Source organism: Metopolophium dirhodum, chromosome 7 (genome assembly GCF_019925205.1).
Source record: "Metopolophium dirhodum isolate CAU chromosome 7, ASM1992520v1, whole genome shotgun sequence".
Lineage (NCBI taxonomy): Eukaryota > Metazoa > Arthropoda > Insecta > Hemiptera > Aphididae > Metopolophium > Metopolophium dirhodum.
Genome location: NC_083566.1, coordinates 24,073,711 through 24,089,021, shown reverse-complemented (window position 1 = coordinate 24,089,021; position 15,311 = coordinate 24,073,711). Strand labels below are relative to the sequence as shown.

At 28.3% G+C, this 15,311-nt stretch overlaps 2 protein-coding genes across 3 annotated transcripts; both read left to right on the top strand.

Moving 5' to 3' along the window:
• Nucleotides 1–5,513: 5,513 nt before the first annotated feature.
• On the top strand, nt 5,514–9,312 carry LOC132948966 (thioredoxin domain-containing protein 15). The gene is made up of 6 exons (XM_061019687.1): nt 5,514–6,000; nt 6,069–6,214; nt 6,281–6,541; nt 7,319–7,521; nt 7,607–7,737; nt 8,939–9,312. Exons 1-6 carry the CDS (start codon nt 5,949–5,951, stop codon nt 9,160–9,162), a joined length of 1,017 nt encoding a protein of 338 aa, XP_060875670.1. The 5' UTR covers nt 5,514–5,948; the 3' UTR covers nt 9,163–9,312.
• A 21-nt stretch (nt 9,313–9,333) lies between these two features.
• Nucleotides 9,334–14,240, top strand: LOC132948965 (SET domain-containing protein SmydA-8-like). 2 transcript variants are annotated; one of them, XM_061019686.1, is made up of 7 exons: nt 9,334–9,637; nt 9,696–10,123; nt 10,243–10,467; nt 10,535–10,688; nt 10,821–10,973; nt 11,037–11,205; nt 11,268–14,240. In XM_061019686.1, the coding sequence occupies exons 1-7, from the start codon at nt 9,464–9,466 to the stop codon at nt 11,540–11,542; spliced, it is 1,578 nt and encodes a 525-aa protein (XP_060875669.1). In that variant the 5' UTR covers nt 9,334–9,463; the 3' UTR covers nt 11,543–14,240. The 2 variants fall into 2 exon arrangements, with proteins under 2 accessions (XP_060875669.1, XP_060875668.1); XM_061019685.1 differs by having other exon boundaries at nt 10,213–10,467; nt 11,268–14,237.
• The last annotated feature ends 1,071 nt before the right edge of the window (nt 14,241–15,311 follow it).

Below are 15,311 nucleotides of genomic sequence, written 5' to 3'. Positions count from 1 at the left end.
CCATTGCAAATTTATTTACTTTGTCATGGCACTATAGCAGTAGTGCAGTACCGTTTTTGTCGTTACTCGCTGATTATTTAATCGCAATTCGTAATTAACTAATTATTACTGATAATGTTTACATATAGGCTTAGGCTATAATATATAAATAGGTACATTACTATTTATTATTCTTAGACGCGTTGTGGCGTCAATAATGATTATTAAAAAAAAAAATAGTACCTACCTGTCCTACCTATTGTAATTCTATAAATATCACAGATTAAATGAAAATCTGTGTAAATATTAAGAGGACGTCACACCCGCATGTGTTGTCTCCGTCTTACGTATGATATAGACAAAACGCGTTTACGCAGTCTGAGTAGAACTCGCTCAATTTTGGGTGATAAAACACCAGTAACAAAATTAAAATATGATTATATTTTGAAGGGCACGACGGTGGTATTAACATAAGTTAGTCACAATTTTAAAAAAAAAAATTAAATTTTAAAAAGTTAAAGGTATTTTAAAAATGTTGAAATTTTTGCTATTTCTAAACGATATAATGAACGTTGTATTGGGTATAATGGAAAAAACGCAACGACTTGCTCTCAGAAATATTGTCATAATTCAATTTTATTAAAGGTATTTTTACTATAGAACCAAAACTGAGCGAGTTCTTGAAGTTCTTCTCAGACTGCGTAAACGCGTTTTGTCCGTGTCGTACCCGATGAGACAACACAATACATGCGGGTGTGACGTCCACGTCCTTAAATAATAACATTTTTTTTTTTTTTTGAGCTTAAGCCCGGCAACTATGGCTATTAGCTATTTTTTGTTTGTAGGGGGAGGAACGGTTGGTTGAAACACGTTTGTATTTGTGGCGATGTTGCTAAAAATCCCAGGTGGTCACCCATCGTAGCAACACCGACCGATCCGCACACTCGAAGCGTTTCCGCAGTTGAGTGTTCGGACCGCGCCACAATAAGAGTAATTATTCTCGTGTGTATACTTCGAATAAAAGTGATTTCGATGTTACTTACTATGAGATTATATCTTACAATGTACGTATTAAGTCTAGAGTAATATTAATTATAACTTATAAGTTAATTATTCCTTTATAGCTCCTAATTACTGTGGAAAGAAGAATAAACAATTATTGAGAAAATGTAATGAATAAACCAATGATAATAATAATATGGTGAACATATTATTTTAATTGAACAATACAATTTATACCTAATTGTGTATGGCGACGTGGCGACGTATAATATGTCATAAGTCATCACTATAGCCTATTGTACATATATTAATCGGTGGTATACTGGTATATAATTACTAGTACCAAGCTATAATATATTTCGTTGGATCTAATATCTAACATTCTAATTCTAAGATAATTTTAATTTTAATTTATTATTTGTACTTCTGTAGTCACAGGGCCATCCTTAGGGAGGGGGCGAGCAGGGCCCAGGCCCTGGGCCTAGCGCTTTTTGTCTACATTTGGAGGCCTTACGTTTGAAAAAAGTGGTAAAATTGGTTTTCGCCTTGGGTTTTGCAAATCCTAAAGACGGCCCTGTGTAGTCAATGTGGTTATAATCATATTAAGTTATTCCACGCAAATTAAAAATATTTTACGTTTTATTATTTTTTTATAGCGAAATATGATTTATTTTTTACCATATATTTTAGACAAAATTATTTATTCTAGTAACATCCGTTCAAATATAGGCCCCCTATGCTCTGGGACTTAAATTTTAGAGTCACAATTACAAAATGTCGAGGGGTGCCCAGGCACACCCGGCACCCCCTGTGCGCCGCGCAGGCCAATGAACCCAATGCTCCCTGCGCAATATATACGAACTAAGTGAAAAGGTGGAATACTTTAGTGTATATTATTATTTGTTAAGTATATTATATTGATATAAATATTATAATGATTTAAGTATAAAATTATATTGATAAATTTGTAAAAATCCGTATTATAAATTATTGTTGTTATTCGTATACTACCATTGCCACTATACCTATTATGGACTATGATATGTATTATCATATAATAATATAGGTAACATTAAATACATATACCTTATAGGTAGATAGGTATCTAACAATGGGTCAAATGACAAGTTGTGTGTTATTGTACTATAGCTTTGTTAGTACCTACCTAATGAAGTTATGCGAGGCTTAAGGTTATGTACTTATAAGCATGTTTTAATATTTTATATAGTTTTGTATGGCAGGTTGCATTATATATATTGCAATAATATTACAGAGCTACATGCTAACAAGTAGGTATATAAAACATATTGTTATTAAATAGGTAGGTATATCAATAAACATTTAAGATTTCAAATCTTAATTTCTTCAAAATGTATAAAATAAAAATGTTTAAGTACCTAATGATTTATGATAACGTTGTTATTTATATTAATACTTAAATATAGCTATGTGGGTAGCCTATGTAGGTACTACCATTGATTACGAATACTAGTGTCTAGTATATAGTAATAATTATAATGCTAGTATAATAGTATATAGTATTCATAATCAATGGTACCTACTAGCTGGTATGGTACGGGTCTATCAGTGGCGGATACTAAGGGGGTGAGGTAAGGTGCATTCACCCCCTCCCTTGGGCTGTCTTTTTACCTTATTTATTTATTATAATATTGGGCTGAAAAGGGTAATTTAATTTTTGAAACCCCCCGTGGTTGACTTGAATCCGCTACTGGCACCAACCTATCGCACCAGTCTTCGGATTAGATAAAGATAAAGATAATGAAACTCAAATGTATCTAGATGGATATAAAAGATAACTTAACTCATATTTATCTAGATAAAAAAAAGATACAATTTTTTTTAAATGGGTTTTAAATTTAGGTATATTTTAGTTGGACACTAGGAACATAATAACAATAATGATATGAATAAAAATAATTACATTATTTATAAACCATATACTTGGTTTGAGAATCTATATAAATATTTAAAATGCGTTTTTACAATTTCGCGATTTTTATCAATAAAAAATGGATCTAGATGAATTTATTTAGATTAGTAAAAAAGTTATCTAAGATGGACGTTTAGATACCTTGTAACTATTTATCTAGATAAGATAAAATATGAACAAATAATTATCAAGATAAATTTATCTAGAGAAGTCCGAACACTGCCTATCATGCGTACTTTTTATAATATTTATATCACCTATATTGTTTTATTCTAAAGTTATTATAAAAAAATATTTTAGCTATTGTAAATACACTTACCCGCTTATAATTGGCATGCAGGTCATGCAGCATTGTGCTTGTGCATGTGTATTTAATATTTATCACTTTCATGTGTTTTTATTTTTATTTAGTAAAACTGTAAAAGTATAGTAATTAGTGGGCCTAGCCGCCTAGGCGTGACTGGAGCGGGCTTCAGCCACCTCAGAATTTTTTGAACCAATGTACTAACCAATACCTTATTTTGCTATCAAAAAATGTCAACCCTCCACTACAAATTACCCTGAAAGAAACTATTTTTATTTTTTAATATTATAGAAATAATACGAACATCCGAAGAAATATATTAGATAACCTTTTTAAAATTATTAATATCTTTATTTTTTATATATCTTTGGGTTTCCCGTGGTTTTCAGCGCTACCGGTGGTTTGATTTGGCTTCACATTTTGTATCTTAGTCCGTGTATTATATATATGGCGTTGTAAACTTCAGGTGCCCATTGCGACCCCGCACTTTATCACTTATACATACATTCGTGGCCACTTTGCTCGACACTGATAAGCTACTCGTTTCCAGTCTATTATATCCACGGACTAAGATATACCCAAAGTTTATATATATTATCTATATAAACTTTAAGATATACCTTAGTCCGTGGATTATATATATATGTATCATATCATTGTCATTGGCGCAACTCCCCGGGGTGCACAGTGCCGCACCTAGTGGAGGGACCGGGAGTGCTCAGCACCACCAAGAGGCCTCACTCCATAATATATTGGGGCCCCTAAATATATAGAAGTCTTAAATGTAAATTTGAGAGTAGGCAGTAAAAAATAAAAGCTATAAGGTAAATAAAAAAAACAAAAATTCTCATTTCCTGTACATACATATTATAGTATGCCATTATACGACGATCTTGCATTAGGTACGATATTAATCATTTTAGAGTCTGAGCGAAGCGATGAATGTATTGATTTTACAATGATGTGTTTTTTTTAATTTTTAATTTTTTTTTTGTGTCTGTTATCACCTTTTAGGAACAGTAAAGTGCTTGGATTTTCTTCAACGGTAACTTTTCTGATAGGAAAGTGAATCTAGTTGGTACTTTGGGGGGGTCAAAAGTAAAAATTCTCAGTAGTTTTCAAACGCGACGTGAAAAACAAAAGAACAATTAAGGAAAAACGGGAATTTTTACACAAAATCTGTTTTTGAGAAAATCAATTTTGGTTTTTATACACCATAACATTTTCCAAATATATTGACTTATTTTGAGCTGTTTACGGAATTTTCAGTTTCCATTTTATTTAGTTTTTTTTCTACAAATATCAATATCAATATTGTTACAATGACATTTGAAAAATATTAAAAATCCTTAGTTACAGTTTTTATTTATAAATTATAAGCATTTAAAGTTCAAATTTTGACAAAATACGGAAAAATCACGAAAATTAGCAAATTATTTTGAGTTGAGAATTCATAAAAATTTTTATTTTTAAATCTAATATTTGAAAATGTAATATAAGATTACTCTGATTACTCATAAGTTTGTCTACCTTTATCAAAAAAAAATTGTTTACAAGAAAGTCAAATTAAATTTTTTTTTATAAGCATTTAAAGTTTAAATTTTGACAAAATTTATGAAAGTTATAATTTAATAATTATTTTTTAGTTAAAAATTTATAAAATGTTCAACTTTTATAGCTAAGGATTGAAAATTTAAAACAAGGCTCCTCGTAAATCGGTTATATATAAATTACTTTATTTACAATAATATCATCAAATATACTTAGTAATATCATAGGCTGACTGACCGTTTTCGCTCAGAATCGTTTTTCTTATACAATGATATTATATCATTGAATTCAAATTTAACACCATCCATTAAAGTGACCCACTTGTAACCTACTGTACAGCAGAGCGACATCCACTTACCCAACTTTTTTTGATTGAGAATCGAAATCAAAATTGTATGGATTAACGTCTTAGACGTCTTCCGATCGTTCATAAAGATAATATTTCTCTATAATTTTATCTTAGTTCATGCTACTTATCAGTTTTATAATCTATTCATGCTACTTATCAGTTTTATAATCTATAAATTACAATAATTTCATGGCATGAATGAAATATAATTATTATTTCTTTCATGATTGCCCCCAACAGTTTCTATCTCACTCACACAATTTACATTTCAGATTCGGATTGATTGGTGGTGAGGAAAGCGCAGTCCATTTATTAATATGTCTATGAGATATATGTCCGTGGACCTATCAGATAGATTCTGTGGATCGATGTCAAAAAAGTGGTTACCAACATAGAAAATAGATAAACCAATTGGAAACACTAAAACACTTATCACTTATCAGGCAGAATGATAAATAGAATGTTTTTATCCGTGGTTTTTATTCCGTGAAAGAATATAGACTCTATCCAAGGTAGAAGGTAGAACGCAGAAATAAGATATTAAATATTAAATAACCGAATAAAAGATCACGGAAATTTCGTAATTTTATACTATAAATTGTTTTAGATATTTATTACCGACAGTTTATGATAATATTCTTTAGAATAATAATGTATTGAACTATCAAACTAAAAAATAGAATTGTTTTATTCTCGATCTGATCGGTTTTATTTAGTAAACTAATGTAATTCCAAAACAAATAAATAGTTTATTCAGTAACATTAATTTTAGCTCATGCTCATCGAGTGTGTCTTATATTAAGGATAAGACAATGTACTTTCCACATATTTTGTTATTTTTAACTGTTTGCGGACTGGCATTGGGTAAGACATCATAATTTGATTAAATCATTATAATAGTATAATAATAAATGGTTAAAAATATATTACAGGTGAATTTGAAGAAAATGTACACATTGACGATAGTAAATTTGGACCATTGGAACAACCAGATACTCCAAAAAATTTTACAATTGCACCGCAAGTAACAGACTTTACCGATATCCTAACAATAAGTAATGCCATAAAAAGCTTTCAGGTATGATTTTTACTTTCAAGATTTAGAATACAAACTATTATTTGATTTTACAAATATATTATTTAGAAAAAAATGGAAGAAGAACATAATTATTTGCCAACTATGCAAGCATATTTAACTACAAGCACTGCTAGTAATGGTGGAAAAGAATTTAAATTAAGTACATTTTTATCGTCAGTTATATATGCTGAAATTACCACGGACAATACAAATACCAGTCAACCATCCATTAATGAACCATTAGCTAATGTTACAGCTGCTAATAATTCAAGAATTGTAAATTGTACCACCCTTCTACATTTAAATCAAACAGTATTTTCAGTTGAGGTAATATTTTATGAATTTAATAATATTATTAAAATATGCACTAATATTATAAAATTGTTAATTAAATAATTAATCTATTAGTACTTATTACTTGTTATAAAGCAGGTAACCAGAACTGTATTTTTAATTTTTTTATGGTGTGGGGCTTCAAGTTTATTATTTAGTATCACCTTATACTTTTTCTTAGAAAAAATAATAAATAAAAATAGGTAAATATACAAGTACTCATTTGAAAATAAAAAAATATTTAATTTTTAAACCAAATCCAGTATATTCAATTCAAATCCAAGTTTCTGAGATCATTAATTATTATTTTTGGAGAAAAATAAAATAAAAATCTGTCTGTCTTCATTTTCTTCAATTAGAGTTTTTTTTTTTGTGTATATTTTATTTTTTCTATGTGCATATTATGTTCATATCTATTATTTTTAATATACATATAGTCCTCACTCTACCTATTATTAAAATGGCAACTGAAAAGCTATTATTAATTTAATGTCGTAAATACAATTGACCTAATGGTTACAAATTAATTACTTAGGACCGTTCCTACAATGTCCAGTAAAGTGTCGGTTAATGCTAACTGACTGAAAACAGATTTTATTACCGGCAGAATTTGGCCGGTTAAGTGTCGGTTAACTTTAACCGGACATTGTAAGAACGGCCATTATTCAATAATAATAATTTAAATGTAAGATATTATATTAGTGAAAATATTTTTTGAATATTCATTATTATATTTACGATTGCAGAATAAATTATTTAGTTTTTATTTAGGTTGTTAATTCATCACGACTTGGATATGTCTTAAAATATGATCCTGAAGTAACTAATCGCCGGGAATCTGGTGTTTGTTCATTAGTGTTATTTTATGCTAGATCATGTCAATTCAGCACTTTAGCTGCACCTCACTTCAATGTACTTCCAAGAATATTTCCTCAATTAAAAATGGTAGCATTTAATGCTATATCTGAACAAAGGTATATAGTAAAATTATAAGTATTTAATATTATTCATATCAAATCTATAATAATTTTTAAAATTTTAATTTAAAACTCATTTTAGATTTAATACAATGTATGGTATAACTGGAGTCCCATCATTAGTTCTGTTTCATAATGGAAAGCCCATTGCCAAATACAATGGTTCTGATTATTCACTTTATGAATTTACTAAGTTTGTTATTAGACATACAGGTATGTATAAACATTTTAATTTTTGTATTATTGTAATAATAAATACAATATTTTTATGATACATGCTTAATATCTATAGATACAATTCAGGAAAGAGGCCCTATCGCCCTAATAAATAGAGTCAATTGTTTTCAAATATATGGGAATGTAATATAAAGTTTCCAGTATTCTTAAAAAAACTTGGCCTGTTGGTTGTTATTTTACGCCGATTGACCCTTACATATGTTTCTAGAAGTTATCCACAATGCCCCTCCCCTCTATGGAAATGCTATTGAGTTATAGTAATACCTAGCTATATAATAATAAAAATACTAAAAAAAAATATACAAAGGCATAAAATTTAAAATAGTTAGTCAACGCCTAATGTATATCTTTGTTGCATAATATTAAAACTGATAGAGCAGAACATTTAGAATATTGGCAATTTAGTATAGTTGGAATATCTATGAATATTATACATTAATTAACATTAGTGCGAGAAAGCTAAAATCATTTAAAATTAAAATTCTAAAATATTTCAAATATTCCTTAAAATTGCTCCCTAAATTTACCAGTTTAATGAAAACAGCTAAAAGAGAAAGTTTTTTATGTACTACCAGTAGTCCGAAATAAATTTTGTCAAAAGATTCATTAACTTTTATACCAGGTTATGTAGGGAAAATATTTAACGTTAAACTTTAAATATATATAGAATTGAAAATAATATTTTTGTTTTTTATTTAACTTTTTTAAAAATATTTTCCATAAATAATATAGAACAGAAGCTAGTAAACTCATACATACATTCAAATCAGTAATTAGACTTGGACATCGAAAAGTATATAAACCAGGCTTTATTGTATTGTATGACTAATTGGTCTAAAACCATTAGAAAACATATGGAATAGTGTTTTATTACAGGCTTAAAATTTTCTTGTGTAGATCTATATATTTGAGAGAATCCAGACTAGACCATTTTTTTAAATAGTTTTTAATATTGGTACAAATTTTAGGAATCAAGATAAACTCTAATAGTAAGAAAGGTTATTTTAATTTTTCTGAAACTTTGAGTTTTGGGATTTATTGGATTTCTCAAACGACTGATTCAAATGTATATTATTCAACGTATTGTTTGTGTGATTGATAGTTTAATTTTGTTCTATTTTGAATATTTTTTATCTTTAAACAATGCAATTTTTTTTTTTTTACTGTTTTTATATAGATCTCACTCCAAATGAAAAGGTGGAAATTTCTATGACAGATTTTGTAAAGCCTGTTCCTGGATTTGGGAATCGTGATTATGATTATTCTCTTTGGTTAGCATGGTTTGTAATTATATTCTGGACACTAGTTTATGTTAGGACTATGCATTTCTGGAGAAAATTTGTTGAAGACATAAAGAACATTTGGCGTGAAGCTGAAGCACAGCATGAACATGCAGATTAAATTAATGTAAATATTTTCTATACAGTGTTATTGTTTTATTATTATTTTAAATTTCTCTTGCTGTATTTATGTTTTTTAGCAATAATAATATTATATGTGTAAATAAATTTAAGTAATTTGAAATTAAATGGTACTTTTTATCATATCAACTATCAAGTATTATTCATCTAGTTTGGGAACCATTTGATCAGGGTATTTATAGTATCTTCAAAAATAGATTCACTACAATACTGTGCCGGGGATATATTTGTAACACATTTCTTATTGAATACTAAAACAGTATTAAGTGTTAACATCAAATATGGCAATGTATAATGAAATCATTTCTAAACATTTAGAAATTATTAGTCATTGTGCATTTTGTGGCAATAGTGCTAGTAATAAATGTGCAGCATGTTCATTGGTTGTGTATTGTTCAAAGGAACATCAAAAAGCTCATTGGAAACAACATAAAAATGAATGTGTATCTTATGAGGTAATTAAAAATTATTAATACTTAAACACAAAATATATTGTATTTAATTATTTTTTAGTTACAAATAGATTCTAACGTAGGTCGTCATCTGGTAGCTAAACGTACTATTAATCTATCCGAAATTATAATTCAAGAAGAACCATTAGTTATAGGTCCTAAGTTTCCAACTTCAGAACCAATATGCATTAAATGTTTACAACGTTTGAAAAGATCAGAGTCTATAGTTGAATCTTTGTGTGAAAAGTGTTTATGGCCCATTTGTGGTGCAGGATGTGTAACATCGATCAATCAAAATATTCATGAAGATGAATGTACAGTATTAGTGAAAGGATCTGAAAAAATCGCTAAAAATAATGATTATATGTATGATGCTTTAACCCCTTTAAAATGCCTATTATTGAAATTCACGGATAAAAACAAATGGAATCGTCTAATGGAATTAAAGTCTCACATGGAATATAGAGGCCCAGAATCAGAAGTATACGAGTAAGTAATGTACAAAATACCAGGTAACAAAAATTTTAATGTCCATTGTTCATAATAACATAATATTACAATAATTTATATTAATTTAGGGAGATTAATTCAGTGTATAATTATTTAAGAAATAATTACTTGAGTGGAGAAGAATTTGAAACATCATCAGACATTATACACAAAATATGTGGTATTTTAGATGTAAATGCTTTAGATGTTCAAGTAGCCGGATTGGAGTTAACCGCTATATATCCTACAGTAAGCAAACTAGAACACAACTGTTTACCAAATACTGGTATATTATTTGATAAATGTGGACGTATTTATGTTCATGCTTCTCGTAAAATTACTAAGTAAGAACATTTAAATTTAAATTAAAACAACTAAAGTGAAATATTTATAAATATGAATTGATGACAGAGGTGAACATATAACTACTATGTACACTAATGCATTATGGGGAACCCGAGAAAGAAGAGCTCATCTTTTGTCAACAAAATATTTTAAATGTAAATGTAAAAGATGTTCTGATGCTACCGAACTGGGTACTAATTTTAGTACTATTGTGTGTAATGTAAGTTCTATATTTTAAGTCTACTTATCAATAAATTTTATAAATATATATAATGTAGATGTTTGATAAACGTATTATTATGTATACTACTAAGGGTGAATGCAATGTTTAATACATTTTGATATTTTATAGGTAAAAGGTTTTTGTAAAGGAAATCTTACGCCGATACATCCTTTAGATGATTCCAGTCAATGGGATTGTGATAGATGTCCAAACACTGTTTCATCAGATAAAATTGATGCAATTTTAACTGAGTTAAATTACATTGTTGATAAAGCTCTCCAAGTATATAATATTGAGTTATATGTTACCTAGTAAAAACAAAAATTATATTCTTATTTATTTTAGAATCCAAGTATAAATTCACTAGAAGATGCTTTTTCAAAACTGAAAACACGTATTCATTCAAACCATTACTTATGTTTTAATATAAAACATACATTAATACAGCTGTACGGTCATTCAATGGGTTACAAACATTCAATGCTAACTGACGATTTATTGAAAAGAAAATCCGGTATGGACACTAGAAAAAATAATTATCTAAAAAAATGAAATTGCATTAATATTATTTTGTAGAACTATGCAGAGACATGTTTTTTATACTAAACATCATTGATCCATTATATATACGATTGAACATTTATAATTCAGTGATATTATACGAACTTCATTTGGCATTGTTGGAATCAGCTGCGAGAATATCAGAAAATAAAGCTGAAAGTAAAGGAATGCATGACGAAGCTAAAGTATTATTATCTAAATCATTAGATATACTTAAAAACGAACCAGAAGGATCTCCAGGTTTTAAGTTACTACAAGCTTACAAACCTAGTATCAATACTCTTAAGTAGTATAAAATTCAAAATAAATTATACTGATTATCTTATATTTAAATAGAACTATAAATAAATTGTAGTAACAAAGTTAACTAATTATAGTCATTAGGATCATTAGGAAAGAAAATCTTGGCGGAACGGTCATGAATGTTTGGTTATAATTTTATTTTTACATAATAATGATGATTTAGTAAAAAATATAATTTAATCAAATTATTAAACTATCAAGTAACTAACTGTAGTCAAAGTTAGAAATCCTAAAACTTAGTGGGCCGATACCTTGTCTATCCGTCACTGGTTATAATAATTATAGTTGAGACTTAAGTATTATTGCTTACTAGTTTTTAGTTATTTTATAATATTTGTTATTATTATATACATGCGGTATACACTATAGGTACGTCACATATGATAATTTTTTGTTAGATTTGGAATTAATTTTTATCATATTGAGGTGTTAATAAAAATATATTAACAGCAATAATTATTGTATATTTTCAATTTTGTTTAATTATTCCACAAATTAGGTACCTAATACATATAAGAGTATAAGATAGGTAATATAATAATTATATATTATATACCTGTTAAACTTCTAAACTAAACTACAAACCAAAAATGATAAGAATTTTAAATAAGTGAAGTATACCAATCTGAGCCCTCCCCCTCTCAAGGGTGTTAAATAATTTTTTTATAGAAAACGTCCCTTTATTGAGATTTTAGAATTAATATAGGTAAGTACTACCATTTATTATAAATACTAGTACTACGAATGCACAATAAACCATATTTACCCTATGAGAACGCCTGCAGTGTACTTAATATCTACTTCTCTGGATACTAAAAAAAAAGATGTCGAGCTTAAAATTTATTTTTATGAGTCTTTTTATTACAATAAACCAATAACACATCTACGACTTTTCTCGGTTTCTGCAGGCGAGCTAGTAATAACGTACCAACTAGTTGATATTTATGGCTTCTCGAAAATAAATGATTTTATACCTGTAAAAATCCAAGAATCCAATAATCCTCCCCCCCCCTACCAACATCGACACAATTTTATCTGCAATCTGCATATATACCTAAATACCTTCAACGTGACCCAGAGCTATTCAAACTTTTTATTCCGTGGGTCCTTCGTGTCTTCGCAATATTTTGACAATTGCCAAATTGTTAATGGCAAATAAAATAATGGTTATATATTATTGTAATATATGTATGCAAATGTATTTGTTATTTATTTGATAATATTTATATATTTATATAGGGTGTATCCTATGTCATTGTAAGCGGGGGTTTTTAACAATTATGGATCGATGACATAGAATTTCGTTAAAACGAAAAAAAGATGTGTTAATTTTTTATAACAATTTCAAAATTTTTAAACACGCAGGTGTATCAATAGCAAAATCAACTTTATTTTTCAAATGGTAAATTATGCATTAATACTTTTAAATGAAATAATTGATATAGGTTTAATTTACAAGAGCTAAATAATTTTTTCTTATAACTTGAAATTTGAACCATAAGTTCCCTATATTGGTAGGTATTGCATGCAAAGTATGAATTTAGCTGTTGAAATTCTTTAAGAATTATTTAATAATCATTATTTAAAATAAACTATTTCCAAGATATTTAGATAAACAGTCAATCTGAATATAGGTTTGTACCTAACTTAGGCATACTTTTAATCTGAGTTAATTACAGATTTCCAATATTATTATAACAAGAATTAAATACCATTAGTCATTATTAGCTATTACTGTGATATAATGTATTATTATTATTATTATTTTGTTCAAGGTGGTACAATTGTACCTAACCTCACACTCATGTTTTTCCCGTTCATGTATATGCTCAGTTGTAGTTGTCGACTGTCGTAACTCGTAATGCCGACACAGTCGTTATAAATTATGATACAGTCTTCGTTATTTTGTAAGAAACATATTTTATAATAAAGTATTGTTTGACCTTATATAATTAAATAAAGTCCATGATTTAAACTGTGTGCTTTAAATTAAATACATCTTGAACCACTAATTAAAACAATTACCTTAGTCCTTAGCCACCTAATAAAGAATCCAAATTAATGCTATTGTAAGAAAAGTATGATAGGAAAAGTACGAAATAAAATGTAAATGTCCAAAACTAAAAAATAAGAAGGGATATGAATTTCAACTCCTAAATTCATACTTTGCATGCGATACCTACCAATATAGAGAACCTATATGGTTCTGTCAAATTTCAAGTTTATCCCATTACAAAAAAAGCACCACAAAAAATTGCACTTTTTTCATTACACATTTTTTTTTAACCCCCATACATACCTGAAACATTAATGTCAATAATCAAATACCATTTACCAATTTACCATTGTTACTTTAGCCACCTAATAAAGAATCCAAATTTATGATATTGTTAGAAAAGTAACTGTAAAGTAGTTAATTACGATTACCTATAACAACAAATTAAAATAATAATACTGATTTTGATGATTGTATGTTAAAATAAAAATAATGAACTATGTTTGCCAACAATTTTGTTTGTGTTTTTTTTTTTGAGAAAGAGTGTCATTAGATTACCGATTAAACTACTTAAGTATATAAAAAGGTAGTTATAAGAAGACATTATTTTTTTTTTTTTCATTTTTGAACCGACGACGCCGCGGGAACTGCTTTCGCAATACTTCCGCGGAAAGAAAACATTATTTAGCTCTTGTAAATTAAACCTATACCAATTATTCAAATTATATGTATTAATGCATATTTTACAAAACTTTAGAGGACTATAGTTAATAAACTAGTAATACAAAATTGATGATTTGATCATCAAAATTTTCAGAAAAAAAAACTACCAGAATCCATTGAAAATAAAGTTGTTATCTACCATTTGAAAAAATAAAGTTAATTTTGCTATTGGTACACTTACGTGTTTAAAAATTTTGAAATCATTATAAAAAAATTGCGTGTTAGAAATAAAGAAACACGTCTTTTTTCGTTTTAACGAAATTCTATGTCATTGATCCATAATTGTTGAAAAAAAACCGCGTACAATGATATAACTACATAAGATACACACTGTATGGCTGTATAATAGGTACCTACATTAAATTTGGTTTCCGATTCTTTGACGCGGCTGCCTTCACTAACTCCCAGGACGGTCCTGAGAGCCGCGGCGGCGACGTTCAGTTTTAATATCTCTAAGACACGTCTTTCCCATAAGTCCTATATAAAGTCTAAAAATTGAAATCCTTGATTATAAACGTACTCATTCTTCCCCTTATAAATAGTAGAACTCAAATTTTATCTTGCAAAGTTCCAAAAAATATATCAATCTATATAATACCTATGCTTTTTGAGATTTCACCCACCATACGCTGTCCCCTCCAATGTAAAAATTATCTACGCCAAGGCTATCTAATACATCGACATTTTACCACAGAAATCCAACATGAACTATGAAGTCACTGCAGTGGAGAAAGCAACAGAACCATGCTACATATTGTAATGATATGCTCACACATCATTATAATTTATAATACATAAACTAAAATTTAACAGATTAATAAATAACGGCTAAACTGTCTGTCGCACGCAGAAATCGCCAATCGGTCACATCACATCCAATAAATTATAAAACCATTATCAACTTCAAAATGTCACTTCAGCATTTAGTTTTTCAAATATTTTAAGTAAACAATCTATGGCTTCTCAAACTTATATTTTTAAATTATCCTATAGTCTTATACATAGCTCCATGTCTATCCCAACGCCCCCTGCCCCCT